Below are 19,290 nucleotides of genomic sequence, written 5' to 3'. Positions count from 1 at the left end.
TATATCTGGTGCACTGCTATGTATGCATGGGCGGAATTGCCGCTAGGGAAACTGGGACATTTCCAATAGATATAGAACTAGATATGCCAAAGCATTTCGGGGGTGTTTTAAAGGTGTCAAATAAAATATTACCCATACGATATGTGTCCATGCATCCGTAAACAATGTGTGTTGGTATGCGTCTCTCAGAGGTGTGTAAGGAATCGACAGAGCCCCGAGCCAAGCGTCAGAAGATGGAGGAGGCGTTCCAACTGACAGAGCAGCAGCAAAGCCTCATAAAGGAAGACCAGCCCAACAGAAAGAACTGGGACGAGGCCACGGGACACCTCAAGGAGGGGCCGGTACGTAAAGGTCACAATGTGACATGCCATGACGCAACAAGGCACAGTACAGCAGACGCCATGGCAACCGCACAAACAACATCTAAACGAACACAACAGCAGCTGACAACTCCGTCCCCTTAATTAATTGTATACAACCAATATTACACCGACACACAGTTCTGATTTAAGACTAATACTGAAACAACTATTATGATGGATGTGAAGCTACGGTTTCCATGGTGATGTCTGTACCTGTACTTCCTGTCTCTGTTTCTTTAGAACTTCCTGAGGAAGGTGGAACAGACGTTTATGTGTGTCTGCTGCCAGGAGCTAGCCTACCAGCCCATCACCACCGTCTGTACACACAACGTGTGCAAGGTTGGTGTCCACAAACTGTGTGTGTCGGGTTCAAGGTTTCAACTGAATCTGCTGTTTTAAATGTAGTGATTATTGTCCGATTGTGGTTTTATGATTTCATACACATAAAGATACAGGTGTAGAAGTGACCATATGGCACTGTACAGTTAAGGAGTTGTCGTTCTTTGACTTCTGACTGACCTGTGGCATTCTCGGTCTGTTCCTGGTCTACCCCAGACCTGTCTCCAGCGGTCGTTCCGTGCTGAGGTGTATACCTGCCCTGCCTGTCGCCACGACCTGGGGAAGGATTACGTCATGGTCCTAAACAAGACTCTACAGCTGCTGCTGGACCAGTTCTTTCCTGGCTATAGCAAGGGCCGATGAGGACAAGACACCTGCACTTACCCAAACAGTTACACACAGACCCATAATGCATACAAACAAACATAGGCATACACACTTATTCATACATTGGTACACAGTATACACACACCCTCCATCTCCTAGGCAGCAGGGACTGACCCCACCTGTTGGACTTGGACTGTCCCCATTTACGTCACCAGCCTGAAGTCATCCAAGCCCCAGGAGAGCCTGGAGCACAATGCCCCTACACCCCCAATGGGTTCCCATCCCTGGGTACCAACACCCCCTGAACCCCCCCCCCATGATTTCCCTCTCTCCCTCCCTCTCTAATTTTCCACATCCCCAGTCCACAGAACTCATCAGTTCATCGCCATCTACCTGTCCATGTGAGGAACAGCCAGAGAGGATGCTAATGCTAACCATAGCCATGTAGAGAATGTCTCTAAGTATGCTAACGCTACTTAGCCTCCATTGAGAGGGGGTCAGGGATTACCACCTAGGAGAGAGGGTTGATGGGAAATGTAGTGTACAATGTTAAAGGTTATTTCTTTATTACTGGTCGATTTGATCTTTAGACACAAATGGGTTCATTCTTTTAAAGACCCTGTGCAGTCAAAAACTAGATTTTCTTGTTTTATATATATTTCCACACCGAGGTTGTAATAATACTGTGAAATTGTGAAAAGTATGATAATGGCCTTTTAATGTAAGAGCTGTTTGAAAAGACTGCCTGAAATTTCAGCCTGTTTTGGTGGAATGGAGTTTGGCCTTCCATGGTGACATCACCGTGTGGTAAATTAGTTAATAGACCAATAAGAAAGAGGTCCAAACCTCTCTGCCAATAGCAGCAAATGCTTAGTTTTCCCTTCCCCACTCAAACCACTCCCAGACAGTCCTAGCAAAGTTCTTCAAGCTATATAAGGAGCTATTTTTGATTTGTTTTTTATTGAAAACAATCACAGTAAGGTACTTTGTTGTAGCCTTGTACGAACCACCCTTGTCTCGCGAGTTCACATTCTGTTTCCCTACACGGATATCCAGGATGGTTTGTACGAGGCTAGCTTAATTGTTTCCTAGAAATGATTTGAATATTGAGATAAAAAATGTCTGCGTTGGACCTTTAAAGAGGTTCCTCCCTTTCTCCTCTGTTCCTTGCCTGTCTGTTCTTGTGGTGATGTTCCTCCCTTTCTCCTCTGTTCCTTGTCTGTCTGTTCTTGTGGTGATGTTCCTCCCTTTCTCCTCTGTTCCTTGTCTGTCTGTTCTTGTGGTGATGTTCCTCCCTTTCTCCTCTGTTCCTTGCCTGTCTGTTCTTGTGGTGATGTTCCTCCCTTTCTCCTCTGTTCCTTGTCTGTCTGTTCTTGTGGTGATGTTCCTCCCTTTCTCCTCTGTTCCTTGTCTGTCTGTTCTTGTGGTGATGTTCCTCCCTTTCTCCTCTGTTCCTTGTCTGTCTGTTCTTGTGGTGATGTTCCTCCCTTTCTCCTCTGTTCCTTGTCTGTCTGTTCTTGTGGTGATGTTCCTCCCTTTCTCCTCTGTTCCTTGTCTGTCTGTTCTTGTGGTGATGTTCCTCCCTTTCTCCTCTGTTCCTTGTCTGTCTGTTCTTGTGGTGATGTTCCTCCCTTTCTCCTCTGTTCCTTGCCTGTCTGTTCTTGTGGTGATGTTCCTCCCTTTCTCCTCTGTTCCTTGTCTGTCTGTTCTTGTGGTGATGTTCCTCCCTTTCTCCTCTGTTCCTTGTCTGTCTGTTCTTGTGGTGATGTTCCTCCCTTTCTCCTCTGTTCCTTGCCTGTCTGTTCTTGTGGTGATGTTCCTCCCTTTCTCCTCTGTTCCTTGTCTGTCTGTTCTTGTGGTGATGTTCCTCCCTTTCTCCTCTGTTCCTTGTCTGTCTGTTCTTGTGGTGATGTTCCTCCCTTTCTCCTCTGTTCCTTGTCTGTCTGTTCTTGTGGTGATGTTCCTCCCTTTCTCCTCTGTTCCTTGTCTGTCTGTTCTTGTGGTGATGTTCCTCCCTTTCTCCTCTGTTCCTTGTCTGTCTGTTCTTGTGGTGATGTTCCTCCCTTTCTCCTCTGTTCCTTGTCTGTCTGTTCTTGTGGTGATGTTCCTCCCTTTCTCCTCTGTTCCTTGTCTGTCTGTTCTTGTGGTGATGTTCCTCCCTTTCTCCTCTGTTCCTTGTCTGTCTGTTCTTGTGGTGATGTTCCTCCCTTTCTCCTCTGTTCCTTGTCTGTCTGTTCTTGTGGTGATGTTCCTCCCTTTCTCCTCTGTTCCTTGTCTGTCTGTTCTTGTGGTGATGTTCCTCCCTTTCTCCTCTGTTCCTTGTCTGTCTGTTCTTGTGGTGATGTTCCTCCCTTTCTCCTCTGTTCCTTGTCTGTCTGTTCTTGTGGTGATGTTCCTCCCTTTCTCCTCTGTTCCTTGTCTGTCTGTTCTTGTGGTGATGTTCCTCCCTTTCTCCTCTGTTCCTTGTCTGTCTGTTCTTGTGGTGATGTTCCTCCCTTTCTCCTCTGTTCCTTGTCTGTCTGTTCTTGTGGTGATGTTCCTCCCTTTCTCCTCTGTTCCTTGTCTGTCTGTTCTTGTGGTGATGTTCCTCCCTTTCTCCTCTGTTCCTTGTCTGTCTGTTCTTGTGGTGATGTTCCTCCCTTTCTCCTCTGTTCCTTGTCTGTCTGTTCTTGTGGTGATGTTCCTCCCTTTCTCCTCTGTTCCTTGTCTGTCTGTTCTTGTGGTGATGTTCCTCCCTTTCTCCTCTGTTCCTTGACTGTCCTTTTTCTTTAAAATATTTCAGGATTTTTTTAAAGACATGCAAATGCAAAATGGTTTAAATAATGCTATGGTCTCTAAAGCAGCAAACTGTGATGTTTATTACTTCCTTCCTACCTACTGCTCGAAGTGCTTTATATACAAAACAGAAATGTTCTTCTGCATTGACTGGCAAGCTAATCGTGTCCTCCTCCTTTGAGCTTCTCTTCGTCCCCCCCCCTGTCCCTAGGGTTGCAAAATTCCGGTAACTTTCCAAAATTCCCAGGTTTTCCAGAAATCCTGGTTGAAAGATTCACGGAATCAGGGGGGAGAAAAACAGGAAATCCAGGACTCCTTCCAACAGGGATTTCTGGAAAACATTTGAGAAACTTTTGCAACCCTACCTGCCCCCCAGTCTTGTACCGTACCGACCCCTACCGTGGACTACAGTACTCACAGTTCTCTAGACGTCAAGTGGATGCTTCGCTTCAGCATTAATGTTCTCTGTTTTTATTGTACTTGTTAAAAAGAAAATATGTTGAAAAGAAAAAAAGTGATGTCTATCATTTCCTATACTACTACAACGTATGCCATTTTTCTATACTTTTAGTTGCCTATTCTATTTTAATCTGTAGTTATTTTTGTGGCAAACTTTACCTGCTGCTGTGTCAGCCTGAATGAAGAGTTTCATTGCTTCATATTGTGATCTGAAATTTTATACATGGTATAATAATACTTCATATGTACCTAATTAAATATTTTGATTCCAGAAAACAACAACTTGCCTGTTTAGTTTCCTTTACATTAGAGGAGGATAGTGGACTTTAGCCTGGTCCCAGTTCTGTTTTGTGCTGTAGATCAGTGTTTCCCAACTCTAGTCCTTCAGTACACCCAACAACACACGTTGTAGCCTCGGACAAGCACACCTGATTCAACTAATCATCAAGCCCTTAATGAGTTGAATCAGGTGAATTGGTCTGGGGCTACTACAACATTGTCTTCTGTTGGGTGTCCTGCACGACTGGAGTTGGGGAAAAACTGGTGTAGACAACGATCATAGGAGTTGGCCAGGAGGTACAAATGGATCTGGGACCAGGCTTCCGCTGGCCTCACCTGAAACGTTGGTTTCAGACTCAATATGGGCCTCAGTATGGGCCTCCCTGATTGATATAAGACCAAACAAAAGGACAGTGGAAAGAGGTAAATTTAGGCACTCTATAAAGATCCCTGTCTCTCTATACATTACTTAGGTCATGTAGGAAGAATGATGATGTACAGGGGGCCTCCTTTTACACATACCTACCTACTGAGCTGATTAGTAGAGCCGGGTCCTGCACCCACTGAGCTGATTAGTAGAGCCGGGTCCTGCACCCACTGAGCTGATTAGTAGCCAGGTCCTTTATCTATTGAGCTGATTAGTAGAGCCGGGTCCTGCACCCACTGAGCTGATTAGTAGAGCCGGGTCCTTTACCTATTGAGTTGATTAGTTGAGCCGGACCGTGTACCTACTGAGATGATTAGTAGAGCCGGGTCCTGTACCTACTGAGCTGATTAGTAGAGCCGGGTCCTTTACCTATTGAGTTGATTAGTTAAGCCGGACCGTGTACCTACTGAGATGATTAGTAGAGCCGGGTCCTGTACCTACTGAGCTGATTAGTAGAGCCGGGTCCTTTACCTATTGAGTTGATTAGTTAAGCCGGACCGTGTACCTACTGAGATGATTAGTAGAGCCGGGTCCTGTACCTACTGAGCTGATTAGTAGAGCCGGGTCCTTTACCTATTGAGTTGATTAGTTAAGCCGGACCGTGTACCTACTGAGATGATTAGTAGAGCCGGGTCCTGTACCTACTGAGCTGATTAGTAGAGCCGGGTCCTGTACCTACTGAGCTGATTAGTAGAGCTGGGTCCTGTACCTACTGAGCTGATTAGTAGAGCCGGGTCCTGTACCTACTGAGCTGATTAGTAGAGCTGGGTCCTGTACCTACTGAGCTGATTAGTAGAGCCGGACCCTGCACCTACTATCTACTGGGCTGATTAGTAGAGCCGGGTCCTGTACCTACTGAGCTGATTAGTAGAGCCGGGTCCTGTACCCACTGAGCTGATTAGTAGAGCCGGGTCCTGTACCCACTGAGCTGATTAGTAGAGCCGGGTCCTGTACCCACTGAGCTGATTAGTAGAGCTGGGTCCTGTACCCACTGAGCTGATTTGTAGAGCCGGGTCCTGTACCTACTGAGCTGATTAGTAGAGCCGGGTCCTGAACCTACTGAGCTGATTAGTAGAGCCGGGTCCTGTACCTCCTGAGCTTATAAGTAGAGCCGGGTCCTTTGCAAAATGAAATGATTAGAGGATCTGGGTCCTGTACCTACTGAGCTGATTAGTAGAGCCGGGTCCTTTACCTATTGAGTTGATTAGTTAAGCCGGACCGTGTACCTACTGAGATGATTAGTAGAGCCGGGTCCTGTACCTACTGAGCTGATTAGTAGAGCCGGGTCCTGTACCTACTGAGCTGATTAGTAGAGCTGGGTCCTGTACCTACTGAGCTGATTAGTAGAGCCGGGTCCTGTACCTACTGAGCTGATTAGTAGAGCTGGGTCCTGTACCTACTGAGCTGATTAGTAGAGCCGGACCCTGCACCTACTATCTACTGGGCTGATTAGTAGAGCCGGGTCCTGTACCTACTGAGCTGATTAGTAGAGCCGGGTCCTGTACCCACTGAGCTGATTAGTAGAGCCGGGTCCTGTACCCACTGAGCTGATTAGTAGAGCCGGGTCCTGTACCCACTGAGCTGATTAGTAGAGCTGGGTCCTGTACCCACTGAGCTGATTTGTAGAGCCGGGTCCTGTACCTACTGAGCTGATTAGTAGAGCTGGGTCCTGTACCCACTGAGCTGATTTGTAGAGCCGGGTCCTGTACCTACTGAGCTGATTAGTAGAGCCGGGTCCTGTACCTCCTGAGCTTATAAGTAGAGCCGGGTCCTTTGCAAAATGAAATGATTAGAGGATCTGGGTCCTGTACCTACTGAGCTGATTAGTAGAGCCCGGTCCTGCACCCACTGAGCTGATTAGTAGCCTGGTCCTTTACCTTCTGAGCAGATTAGTTGAGCCGGACCCTGAACCTACTGAGCTGATTAGTAGAGCCGGGTCCTATACCTACTGAGCTGATTAGTAGAGCCGGGTCCTATACCTACTGAGCTGATTATTAGAGCCGGGTCCTGCACCTACTGAGCTGATTAGTAGAGCCGGGTCCTGCACCTTCATAAGCCGATTAGTAGAGCCGGGTCCTATACCTACTGAGCTGATGATTAGAGCTGTGTGCTGTGCTATGGCTTGGTTTCTTGTGGAACAGTGTAAATATTGCTTTGCTGATCTTGCATTCTGGAATGTGTGCTATGCCAGTGCAACTTTTCTATTATAAAACCAGGTAGAGAACCCCATAGAGGAGATTAAATCTGAAGGCGCTACACAGTCAATCTGCCGTCTGCATTGACAGTGATATGGCATCTGCATAAATTAGGGCATTTACACTTCTTGCGTCTCGCTGAGCAGCGCAGAGCTGTTGTCAAGGAAGGGAGTTTTTGTTGATACAGGACCTCGTGCCCTCACCTACGGTCAAACAATGTCAACACGGCGCTATACAGAGCCCATCGCATTGTTAAAACATTTGAGAGCCGTCTGGCGATGCAGTAGAGCTCAATTTGGCCTCTGGAGGCTCTGCAATTGCGTAACACCATCCATACGGCACTTCCGACCACATTTTCAGGATCAAACATAAATGGGGAATGCAGGCAGTTTAGTGTCGAGGGGATTTAGTTCACCCCTGGATTCTGCATGTGAAACTAATGCCATACATACAAAATGGTGCAGGTTATAACAGAACAGGGAATATCCTGGTGGCATCATGAAAGATGGAGCGTTCCCTGGTGGACTAACATTTTATTACACTTGTCAATCCCCCAATAGCGTCGTTTTATAACATGACTAGGAATGCGTTCGTATTCTCTACCTTTCTCCAGAAGTGTAAGCATGGCTGGTGGGTATTTCCACCATATTCCTCACACCAGTCCATTGCTTTTAAATCCATAAAGGGGAGTGTACGAGTGCAAAGGGTAGAGAATAGGAGTGCAGACAGCCCTAGAATCCATAACGCACCCCTGAATTCAATCAATTGCAGATCAGGGATAATAGCATTGCTAGTCCTCTGACAATATTTACGCGTACTGTATCTGAGCTGAAAACAGTTTATCCAGTCACAACTCGGCAATCTGTTCCTCCTGTATCTTTACTTCGCAGAAATACTGACACATCAGTAACTAGCGTACTACCCTGATGGTAAATGTCTAAAATGAGAACCTGTGCGTCCTTGCCCCGAGGCATGGCTACAGACTGGCCACCACAGGCGTCTTCAACAGTGCGCCATGTAAAACAGGCCACATACGGTGTCATGATGAGACTTGCATTTTTCTTAATTTTATTGTCACAGAAGCACAATAGGTACCACTATGCAAGATGCACATCAAACTTATAAACAATTTTGAATTTAAAATAAAAATAAGTTCAAAGGAATGCTAGTCCAAATATCCCATCAGACATCACAACACATGTATCCAAACGATGCTCTACAATAATGTTCAGGTATCAAGACAGAAAAGCAAAAGCACTTTGGATTCCCCCCCCCCCTTTTTTTTAAGCTTTGTACCAATTCACCCATCATATTACATATTTATCACAAATGCACCCAAACCAGTCACACAAAACAGCATTCACCTGTGCTCTCCAACACACACTTCTAGTCTAAAGAGCTATTATCCAGCCATGAAGTACCAATATCGGGGCAGTTTTTGCTCAAAAGTAATGTTTACACACATCATTACAACATTTTCAGAAGATCGAGTGCCTCTATATCTAAACAATTGTCAGATTAAAGGTGGGGCTGACGTTTTTTTGTTTTAATCTTAACCAATGAAATAAAAAGATTATATTGAATATAGCCAAATAAATAAAAGCGTATGCTCTTATTTCAATGACTAAGGTATATCTTAGCCAATCAAATTAAAAGTTGGAGTACCCAAGTGTAATTCTGACAACCTGTTTTTGTACATTTAAGAAATAACGACGAGTCCTCCATCTTTTTAGCAACAAGAATAAAGAACAAAAAATAGCAATAGACAATTGATTGATGACAACAAAATTGCAATATTCTCAAAGTCCTTAAAAAACATGGTTCCCTCTGAAGTGTTGAACAAAATACCAACGAAACCGAACTGAAGAATTTAACAAATATCAGCCGAGCTGTGAAACTAGGGGATACACATCCTAATCATCCGCTTCCTTTGACACAAAGCATGGAAGGCTGTAAGCACTTGGGTCAGGTGGTCGATTGGCTGGGGTACAGGAGAGGGTAGGGCATTGGGTAGGGGGCAGGGGTTAGCCTGGATCCAAACTGAAATTGCTCCCTTTCACAACTGCTTCACTTCACAATTGTGGTCATCAGTCTGGCTTTCAGACTTCAGTCTGACTGAACCATCTCTTCATTGAAACTGTTAGTGAGACAATAGCGAAAACGGCAGTTTTCATTATTTGGGATGCAGGCTAGGCATGGCTCTTCCAGAAAGCAGGATCAACGTGTTACTTAGACATCCAACTGTCATAACTAAACATTATGAATTAATTTAATCATTCCTAGAAATATAGACTTTGTATGACTGACTTGACAACCAACAAACCCATTATTGAAGTTAAACTTCTTTTTTTAAATCAAGAGATTTGACTGCTTATCAAAAGTTAACTGGCTAATATGATGATTCTGCTTCCTGGAACACCCCACAGGGGTCAGAGCTAATCCTCGTCGGAGGAAGAGTCCCTGTCGAAGTTGTAGGCCATGAAGAAAACGTCAGGTCGAGGTGGGACAACGGCATGGCCCGGTTTCACTATCTCAAAGCCCAGAAAGCTGAATGTGCGCACAAGTTTAGCTGTGGAGAGAAACACAATAGAAATAACAAAACAACAAGACCTTTGTTAATATAATTGTTGGACTCACTTGACGTATTCCTTTTAGCTCCTAGTGAGCAAACGATCTACCAAACAGTGTTTGGAAAAGAAAAAAAATCCACAGTTGGGATGTGCTTCTCTATTGAAACTGTGGGTTTGGTGTAGGAATACGTTTTAAAATAGGACTGTTATACGTACCACGATGCTTCTCTATTGAAACTGTGGGTTTGGTGTAGGAATACGTTTTAAAATAGGACTGTTATACGTACCACGATGCTTCTCTATTGAAACTGTGGGTTTGGTGTAGGAATACGTTTTAAAATAGGACAGTTATACGTACCACGATGCTTCTCTATTGAAACTGTGGGTTTGGTGTAGGAATACGTTTTAAAATAGGACTGTTATACGTACCACGATGCTTCTCTATTGAAACTGTGGGTTTGGTGTAGCAATACGTTTTAAAATAGGACTGTTATACGTACCACGATGCTTCTCTATTGAAACTGTGGGTTTGGTGTAGGAATACGTTTTAAAATAGGACTGTTATACGTACCACGATGCTTCTCTATTGAAACTGTGGGTTTGGTGTAGGAATACGTTTTAAAATAGGACTGTTATACGTACCACGATGCTTCTCTATTGAAACTGTGGGTTTGGTGTAGGAATACGTTTTAAAATAGGACAGTTATACGTACCACGATGCTTCTCTATTGAAACTGTGGGTTTGGTGTAGGAATACGTTTTAAAATAGGACAGTTATACGTACCACGATCATCTCTGTTCTTGTAAAAGCAGACGAACACGCAGAAAACTTTAAGATCTTCTTCTGCATACTCCAGGAGAGCCGCAAAACTGTTGAGACAGAGAGCGAGAGACAGAGAGAGAGCGAGAGACAGAGAGAGAGCGAGAGACAGAGAGAGAGCGAGAGACAGAGAGAGAGCGAGAGACAGAGAGAGAGCGAGAGACAGAGAGAGAGCGAGAGACAGAGAGAGAGCGAGAGACAGAGAGAGAGCGAGAGACAGAGAGAGAGCGAGAGACAGAGAGAGCGAGAGAGAGAGAGAGCGAGAGAGAGAGAGAGCGAGAGACAGAGAGAGAGCGAGAGACAGAGAGAGAGCGAGAGACAGAGAGAGAGCGAGAGACAGAGAGAGAGCGAGAGACAGAGAGAGAGCGAGAGACAGAGAGAGCAAGAGACAGAGAGAGCAAGAGACAGAGAGAGCAAGAGACAGAGAGAGCAAGAGACAGAGAGAGCAAGAGACAGAGAGAGCAAGAGAGAGCGAGAGAGATATTAACTTGGATGACAGACTAAACACCAATTCTAAAGATCTACACCGCCTCTCCCTCAGCCACACATGGTCCTCTCCTCGGGAGCGGGTTCCAAAGGTATCAGCGTTTCCATTAGCTGGTAACAGCAGGATAAATACATTTGACACCAACCGGCCAATTGTCCGGGAGAAAGGGAAAAACACATTGTGATTGATGGATTTTACATTTGACTGGTCATGCTTATCGGTCTATAGGTTCATTTGCATAATTTAGTGGAATTAAATTGGCGTGTGTACTGTATATTCGCACATCATACAGCTAGAGCCTTAGAGCGGAAAATCTGTCAACCAGCGCAGCATCTCAAACTGCAACGTCACGTCACAATGAGCCGAAGGCACTTTGAAAAATATATTTACTTCATTGTTTGAAACCTGAATGTTTCAATACATATGAGGCACATCTTCTCTTGCTTCAAAGTTGCCTATTAGATCTCCTCCCCTAAATTTCAAACTGATATTTTCATCTCTGTCACATGGAACCTCTTGCATGTGCAGTGCCCTTTAGACAGCAGTGTTTTCCTGCTAACTGCATTATGGAACGAGCATTTGTGCGTAGCCTACTGCCTTGTGCACTTATGTGAAGAAATAGTTGATCAACATTTTAAGATCAACGTTCTGATCTGTTGCATCAGACTCATTGTTTTTTTTTATGTTTATTTTGAATGTTTATGTAGCTTAGGCCAACTGGTTCTATGAATTAGGGATCCATATTCACACAACTGTCCCAGAGTCTGTTTTAAATAGGATATTTTTAATTGATAAGCTGACCAATAGAATAGGTCAACTTTTTAACTATGGGGGATAGTAGATTGACAGGCTAGTGATTTAGCTTGTTTGTTACTCATCTTATCTGAGGAAAAGTAAATGTGGACAGTTCTTTGAACATCTTCAGAGTGCACATCAGAATTCGGTAAGAAGTACCGCGTATCGTTGCATTCTCGACTTGTATGTTCTGTTAATATAAATGACCATAATGTAAATCTGATTTCTGTCATTCTGAGCAGCGTGGGTGGACACCTTAATCAGGTTACGCACCCAATGCATATGGGCCCCATAAACTCACCTCTCCTTGCTGCCCTCGGGGAGGGGGTCTATGGGTATCTCCACATACAGAGCATTCCCACTCAGCACCGCGTCCCAGTTGATCACCCTGGAAACAGTGAGGCGGCTCTGGAAGTGGAGTATCCCGGGGCGACCGTTCCCCGCCGGCTCCGCTGTCACCGTCAAGTTCTGGAAAACCAAAATGGAAGGAAACAGAAGGAACGTTAGTGATTAAAGACAACTTCATGGTTGTGTTCACTAGAGCACACCGTTTCAATAGAAAGGGAATAGCTGTGTTGTTATTGGACAAGTTCAGGCAGGACCTCACGGTTTTAAATGTATTATTTTTTATTATACTGGCTGAGTCACCATTGAGACCAGGGAGCCCTGTGAACGTGAACATACAATAAATTATAGACACGACGAATCAAAACAAACATATCACCTCCCTTAAACTCAATCTAAACTGTCCAAATGAGGCCAGTGAGTCTAATTTCAAGGTGGCCCGAAGGCTATTCCTTGAGATGGGGGCATAATAACTCAAATCAGTGGAGAACCGCGGGATCCCCAGAACCAGCCAGTCCAGAGACTGGGGGTATTAGCTGGAGGTCTCACAGGTCTCCACTGACCCGGGGAGAAATTATTTCCATTTTTATGCCCTCAGCTCATGTAATAGCCTTTCAAGAAGGGCTTGGTAATCAACCAAATAATGAATGAATCATAGTCAGTAGAGGGTGACGGGATCTTTCCTATACAGTACCAGTACGCAACTGTCATTTGTAGTCTGTCGGTCAACCTGCACACAGCAATAGGACATGGTAGTAGCAGAGAGAGTGAGCCTGCATGTCTGTCAACAATATCAGCCTTGTGTTGTACAGACTCCCCTATTATTTCACACAGATAGCTAACAGAGCCATCACATGACAGGATGTGGTCATGGCATCACCATGAAAACAAGAGTTTCTCTCTCATTCCTTCCTGAAATGTCAGGTTGTTTTGAACACTGAGTGAATGACAACAACCTGTGTGTAATTGTTGCCTGTTTTGTTTTGTTGTGTATGTGTTCCAAAATGCCACCCTATTCCCTATATACGGCTCTAGTCAAAAGTAGTGCACTCTAAACCCTTCCCAAAAAAGATTGCAGTCAGAGTGCAGTAGTGTAAACTTATGTGATAACCCACAATGAAAGCTACGCACTAGATAACAGGATATGTAACAATAAAACCTGGAGAATAGAGGCGTTAACAAAACACAGAGAAGTGAAACTACCAGCTGTTTACTACCCCTCCCCCAAGGACCAAGTAGCCTATTCAAGACATTAGAATATAGTACGACGATCACATACTAGCTATAGGTCCTGTTTATGTCATTCAGAGTACATATATGAGACTACAAACTTAGGGTGGCAGGTAGCCTAGTGGGTAAGAGCATTGGGCCAGTAACCGAATGGGCGCTGGTTCGAATCCCTGAGCCGACTAGGGGGGGGAGGGGGGAGAAAAATCTGTTGATGCGCCCTTGAGCAAGACACTTAACCCTAGTGGCTCCTGTAAGTGGCTCTGTATAAGAGTGTCTGCTAAATGACTAACACGTAAATGTAAAATGGAATAAGTTGGCACCTGAAAATATAACCTCCCAACAATATTTATTTCTAGTATGTGACGAGTGTGCTTGATGCATTATGTATTTAACAAGCAGGTCGTATATGTGAGGGTTGATGTACTCACGGAGTCGAACGGCCGAGATGAAGAAGTGTGATCCCGTTGACCATTACCTCGCCCACCTGGGATCTTCAGGGGTGGGAGAGGGGCATCAGGAGCACCACAGAGGCCCCGGACCACGGGAACTACTACAGTGCAGGGAAAGACTGGCCACACACACACACAGAGAGAGAGAGAGAGAGGGGGGTTAGGCCCACGGATACTACTTCAGCAGGGACAGGCTAGAAGGGATGAGGGAGAAACAGAGGTTTGTTTACGCTAACTTTCACATTTCATTGTCACCGGTTCTCCGTTGTATTTCTAAACCCAGAGGAAGCAGAGCCTAAAGAAACCCATTCCTGTATGTTTCTAGGCTAAACACAACAACGTAGGAGGTGGGGCTGGTTTTCCTCACGCTCTTATTACTATCCTATCCTGCAATTTAGTTTACTTTATTGTCCCCCGCGATGAAATCAAGGACGGGACTGTGGATCGGTCTCGGTCCATCCGTTAGTCACACGCCATATCTCAGAAAAGCACTGGCTCGATTTTCACAAAACTTAGGTGAATGACGAGTCTTGCCATTTACAAAATTACACTGATTGGCCAAAGATGGGAGCTATAGTAATTAACTGAAATTTGTGAGTCACAACAGAGAGGAAGAAGAGAAGCAAGAGGGATTACTGGCCCCAAAATCTGTCTTCTCCTGCAGGTGGCGTTTTTTCCTTTGGCACGACATGGAGTGGATTAGCTGAAGGGACTGGTACCCACAATAAATGCCTTTCATTTTTGAAGATCTTTATTCTCATTATTATATAGCGGTCACTTGAGTATCTGGTTAATATAATGGATACGATAACTCAAATGTTAGTCATACGCAATTGGCCCAAGGGGGCGGGCGCTGCATCACCTTTGGAGGACGCCATGTTTACTCTCGCTTTGTTAGCAACTGACAAAGTGCTCCATTGTGGCACATGTATTGGTGTAAATAAACCTGGACCTACCTGTGGTTTAATTAGTGATGTGGTTTAAAAACCGTTTCAATACAACAATAGGACTTCCAAAACGTATGGGATTCTTACACTTGTGTTGCCGAGTGTATTTATTTAGTGCAACAGGCTGCCTAGCTAACAGGACAGGAGTGGATTAGTAGGACAGGCTAAGGGACAGCCAGGGATGCTGGAGTGGGTGTCTGAAAACAATGATGTGCGCTACAAAGCTCTCACTGCAGTGAGATGGGCCAGTAAAGTGGATGCAATACACAGCTTGTGTGATTTTAAACCTCCCATGAAAAACGTACTATGTTTTTTTGTATGTGTTATAGCATCAGCTCTTCCTTCATAATTGTGATCAGAATCTGGGCATTAGTAAGCACATAATATCATGGCACAATAGGGCCAGGTTTCCTGTTAAAACGGAAGATATTCATCCAAGGCAAAACAAGATCCACAAACACATCCGCCATCATATGTCAGTAAACGTAAATTCATTGGTCAACGCAACAGCGGGTTGCAGAATCCCCTTCAGGGAACATCTGATGAGGCTGAATTGAATCTCGACAGGAAGGCATCACAATGAGGAAAAAACGTGCACAATCTAAACTACGCCGCTACCGGATTACCTATGATTAAAACTATATGACCCTAAAACCTGACAATGATCGCTAGAAGTCAAAAAATATAACCTACTACATGGAATAATGAATTCATCCCATGTAGATATTTAATTGTTTCATAAGGGTTGGTAGCCAGTAGATCCGACCGGCTTACTTACAGCTGCACTAGGGTCAGACAGGATTCCTTTTTGGAAGACACAGAGGAGCCAGCACGAGATACGGCTCAGAAAACATACATCAATCCGGGGATGAGAAATTCGTTGTAATCCAAAGTGTCCCATTAATCCAAATATTACACAGAAGATTGAATGGAAAACTGCCCTTTTCATCCTCATGCTGGGTAGCAGAAGTCACGGCAGTCATTTTGGAATGGCAGTGTAAGCCACTCAGCTCTGACATGCCATTCCATTACAGCTGCTGTGGCTACTGCTAGCTAGCATGAGGACGAAAGCATTCAATCTTATCGGTGTAACAGTTGGGATAAATGGAACAATTCGGAGTACACCACATTTCTCATCCCCGGGTTGAGGTAGGTTTTCCGAGGCATACATTACATGACCAAAAGTATGTGGACACCTGGTCGTCGAACATCTCATTCCAAAATTACAGGCATTAATGTGGAGTTGATCCCCCTTTGCTGCAGTAACAGCCTCCACTCTTCTGGGAAGGTTTTCCACTAGATGTTGGATCATTGCTGCGGGGACTTGCTTCCATTCAGCCACATGAGCTATAGTGAGGTTGGGCACTGATGTTGTGCGATTAGGCCTGGCTCACAGTCGGCATACCAAAGGCGTTTGATGGGGTTGAGGTCAGGCCTCTGCGCAGGCCAGTCAAGTTCTTCCACACAGATCTCAACAAACAATTTCTTTATGGACCTCGTTTTGTGCATGGGGGACTAGTCATGCTGAAAGAGAAAAGGGCCTTCCCCAAACTGTTCCCACAAAATTGGAAGCACCGAATCGTTTAGAATGTCATGGTATGCTGTAACATTAAGATTTCCCTTCAATGGGATTAAGGGGCCTAGCACAAACCATGAAAAACAGCCCCAGATCATTTTGCCTCCTCTGCCAAACTTATTTAACTAGGCAAGGCAGTTAAAGAACAAATTCTAATTTACAATGACGGCCTACCACAGCCAAACCCTAACGACACTGGGCCTATTGTGCGGTTCCATTCTGTGAGCTTGTGTGGCCTACCACTTCGCGGCTGAGCCATTGTTGCTCCTGGAAGTTTCCACTTCACCATAACTTACAATTGACCGGGGCAGCTCTAGCAGGGCAGAAACTTGACAAACTGACTTTTTGGAAAGGTGGCATCCTATGAAGGTGCTTCTTTGAAAGTGACAGATCTTCAGTGAGGCCATTCTACTGCCAATGTTTGTGTATGGAGATTGCATGGCTGTGTGCTTGATTTTATTCACCTGTTAGCAACGGGTGTGGCTGCAATAGCTGAATCCACTCATTTGAAGGGGTGTCCACATGTGTGTGTATATATAGTCTCTCTCGGGGGCTACTTGGTGTTTCAATCTAAACCGGAAGGAAGCCTGTCAGACCCTAATCCAGCTGTAAGCAAGGGGGTCAGATAAACTCCAACTCAACAATACTGAGACATTATGATGCCCAGCAATTACAATAATGTTGTATCATTTTGAGGGAAGAATAGTATAATGACGTAATGTTAATGTAAATGTCTTTGTGATGTCAAGATGGAGAAACGAATATTGTTGCGTCACTGAGGCCTTATTAAATAATCAAAAGTGTGATGTGATTAAAGATAAACGCAACTATCATGGATGCAGATTCCCCACATTACAATGGAAAGGGAAATGTTTTTCTTCTGTTTTTGAAGTTCATCGGTGAAACGACGAACCATTCTAAATGGGTTTAATTTGTGCCCTGTTAACTCATACACCAGCCAACTAGCTACCTGACTATGTTAATGCTATAGCTACTAACGTTATGCTTTCAGGTGGAAAGAGTTAGCCTAGGTACTATGCCAACGTCAACAATCTAACGTTAACTCATCTTATATAGCTATAAACGAGGCGTCATTGGCAACCATTGAAACATAGAAAACCCTAAACCATGTATTTATATTACGTAGCTAAGCTAGTTTAGCACCATACGAAGGAAGAAGACTAACTTGAAACAATTTAATTATTTCCCAATTAATTCTGGATATTTTTCATAGATTACTTCGTTAACCAGTTGTGGGTATTTTGTGACATAGTAAATTAAATCCCAGTTTATATTCGTAGCTACTTCCTCGTCACTGAAAACAATTGCTAGCTACCATCCCCCACTTGACTTTGCTGTCTGTCTCCACTTACTTGCCAATCATGTCACAAATACTATTACTTAAATCCGCCATGGTAGTAAAGCACTGTGGTTTTCCTTCTTTCTCGCGAGCAAAGCAATGACTGTTTAAGATCCGCTGGAGGTTGGATTTTACCATCCGGCCTCGGGTAGAGACACGACGGGCTTCTGACTGCTCACTGCAATGGTCGGCTGAGTAATAAAGCCCGATCCGTGCTGAACTCAAGCTAAATGAGCCCCGAGCTACGTAGAGGGAAACAAGCGATACGTAGCTAGAGGTGAAGATAGCTTCGTGGGGGCGTCTTCTGTGCAAGTGGAAAAGTACCAAAGCCAGCAAACTAACAACAAAGACAGACAGTAGGTCTGATGTTTGTGACCAAGGTAAGAAATGTTGAATCTGAAGCCCCCATGCAACATTATAATGCAAGTTTAAGTTACATTTCATTGAAATGAACTGAATTATTAAGAGGTCTGTAGAGACGTGAATAAAGGAATACAGTGGGAATTAAATGGGTTCATTAATAAAGCCCGTATTCATATTATTGCCTATTTAAACTTTAGTACGGTACATATTTGTGTAGGTTTACACATTTTTACTCTAGCCTCCCCTGCAATATAAAATACCACTTTCACTTTGTCATAAAAACATGTCTCCATGAACCCAGTGAACTGCAGAGACTGCAATAGGGTACATGCACGTTCCTGCCAAGCAGGTTTATCTTTTTGGGATGAGGATATAGCATTGGCTTGTTTACCTGGCTATAAATGCCACTGTCTGTCTGTCTGGTGGGTAAGCTTTAGCTTTAAGGAGTATCTATTTATCTTGAATGCTATTACCAGGGACAAAGTAAGGAATGTCCTAAATGGCTCCCAATTCCCTAGGCGCCTTTTGGATTGGAATTTAGCACAAGATGAACCCAGTGACCTTTTACCATGGAGTTAAACATAACTTTAATACATAACTCTGTTGAATGGTGACAAAGCAACTGGCTGGACCTTATACAAATTGCCACATCTAATCTGGATTATGATGTATAGTACCGGTAGACAGTCTTGTATTGGAATGTGAAGCCTATTGAGAGAAATTTAGGCTGATTTGTTTCCTTGAATTGTCTATAGCCCCCCCCCCCCCCCCAATTAAAAATGCCAGACTATTATTGTAATTATAGGTGGGCTCCTGAGTGGCGCACTGCATCTCAGTGTCACTACAGACCCTGGTTTGATTCCAGGTTGTATCACAACTGGCCACGATTGGGAGTCCCATAGGGTGGCACACAATTTGCCCAGCGTCGTTCGGGTTAGGGTTTGGCCACGGTAGGCCGTCATTGTAAATAATAATTTGTTCTTAACTGACTTGCCTGGTTAGATAAAGGTTAAATAAAAAAATGAACCAAATGGTACCCCATTCCCTATATAGTGCACTAGTTTTGACCAGAAACTTTTGGATAGAGTGCACTATTAATGGAATAGTTTGCCATTTCGGACGCTGACATGACATGCTACAGTTTATAATCATCTCAGCTCTAATACTTGGGGGCCCTGCTGAGAT

At 44.3% G+C, this 19,290-nt stretch overlaps 1 protein-coding gene and 1 pseudogene across 3 annotated transcripts in view; one reads left to right on the top strand and one right to left on the bottom strand.

The window, feature by feature from the left end:
- LOC110513404 (E3 ubiquitin-protein ligase UHRF2) overlaps positions 1–4,544 on the top strand; it is a 46,420-nt gene extending 41,876 nt beyond the window's left edge. For both annotated transcript variants that reach the window (XM_090191752.1, XM_036936917.2), the window contains exons 14-16: positions 190–341; positions 603–701; positions 918–4,544. In XM_090191752.1, coding sequence (XP_090047878.1) covers positions 190–341; positions 603–701; positions 918–1,064 — 398 coding nt within the window. In that variant the 3' untranslated portion in view covers positions 1,065–4,544. The remainder of the gene's footprint in view (positions 1–189; positions 342–602; positions 702–917) is intronic.
- Positions 4,545–8,208: 3,664 nt separating this feature from the next.
- LOC110536962 (ornithine decarboxylase antizyme 2-like) lies at positions 8,209–17,939 on the bottom strand (annotated as a pseudogene). The gene is made up of 5 exons (XR_005034860.2): positions 17,756–17,939; positions 13,839–13,978; positions 12,137–12,303; positions 10,518–10,603; positions 8,209–9,732 (listed from the first exon to the last, which is right to left on the bottom strand). The product of XR_005034860.2 is annotated as an ornithine decarboxylase antizyme 2-like (transcript).
- Between the last annotated feature and the right edge of the window lie 1,351 nt (positions 17,940–19,290).

The sequence above is a fragment of the Oncorhynchus mykiss genome, chromosome 12 (assembly GCF_057628025.1).
Source record: "Oncorhynchus mykiss isolate SJ-2025 chromosome 12, ASM5762802v1, whole genome shotgun sequence".
In the NCBI taxonomy this organism is placed as follows: domain Eukaryota; kingdom Metazoa; phylum Chordata; class Actinopteri; order Salmoniformes; family Salmonidae; genus Oncorhynchus; species Oncorhynchus mykiss.
Note: the sequence above shows the minus strand (reverse complement) of the source record. Positions and strands in the feature narration are given on the sequence as shown.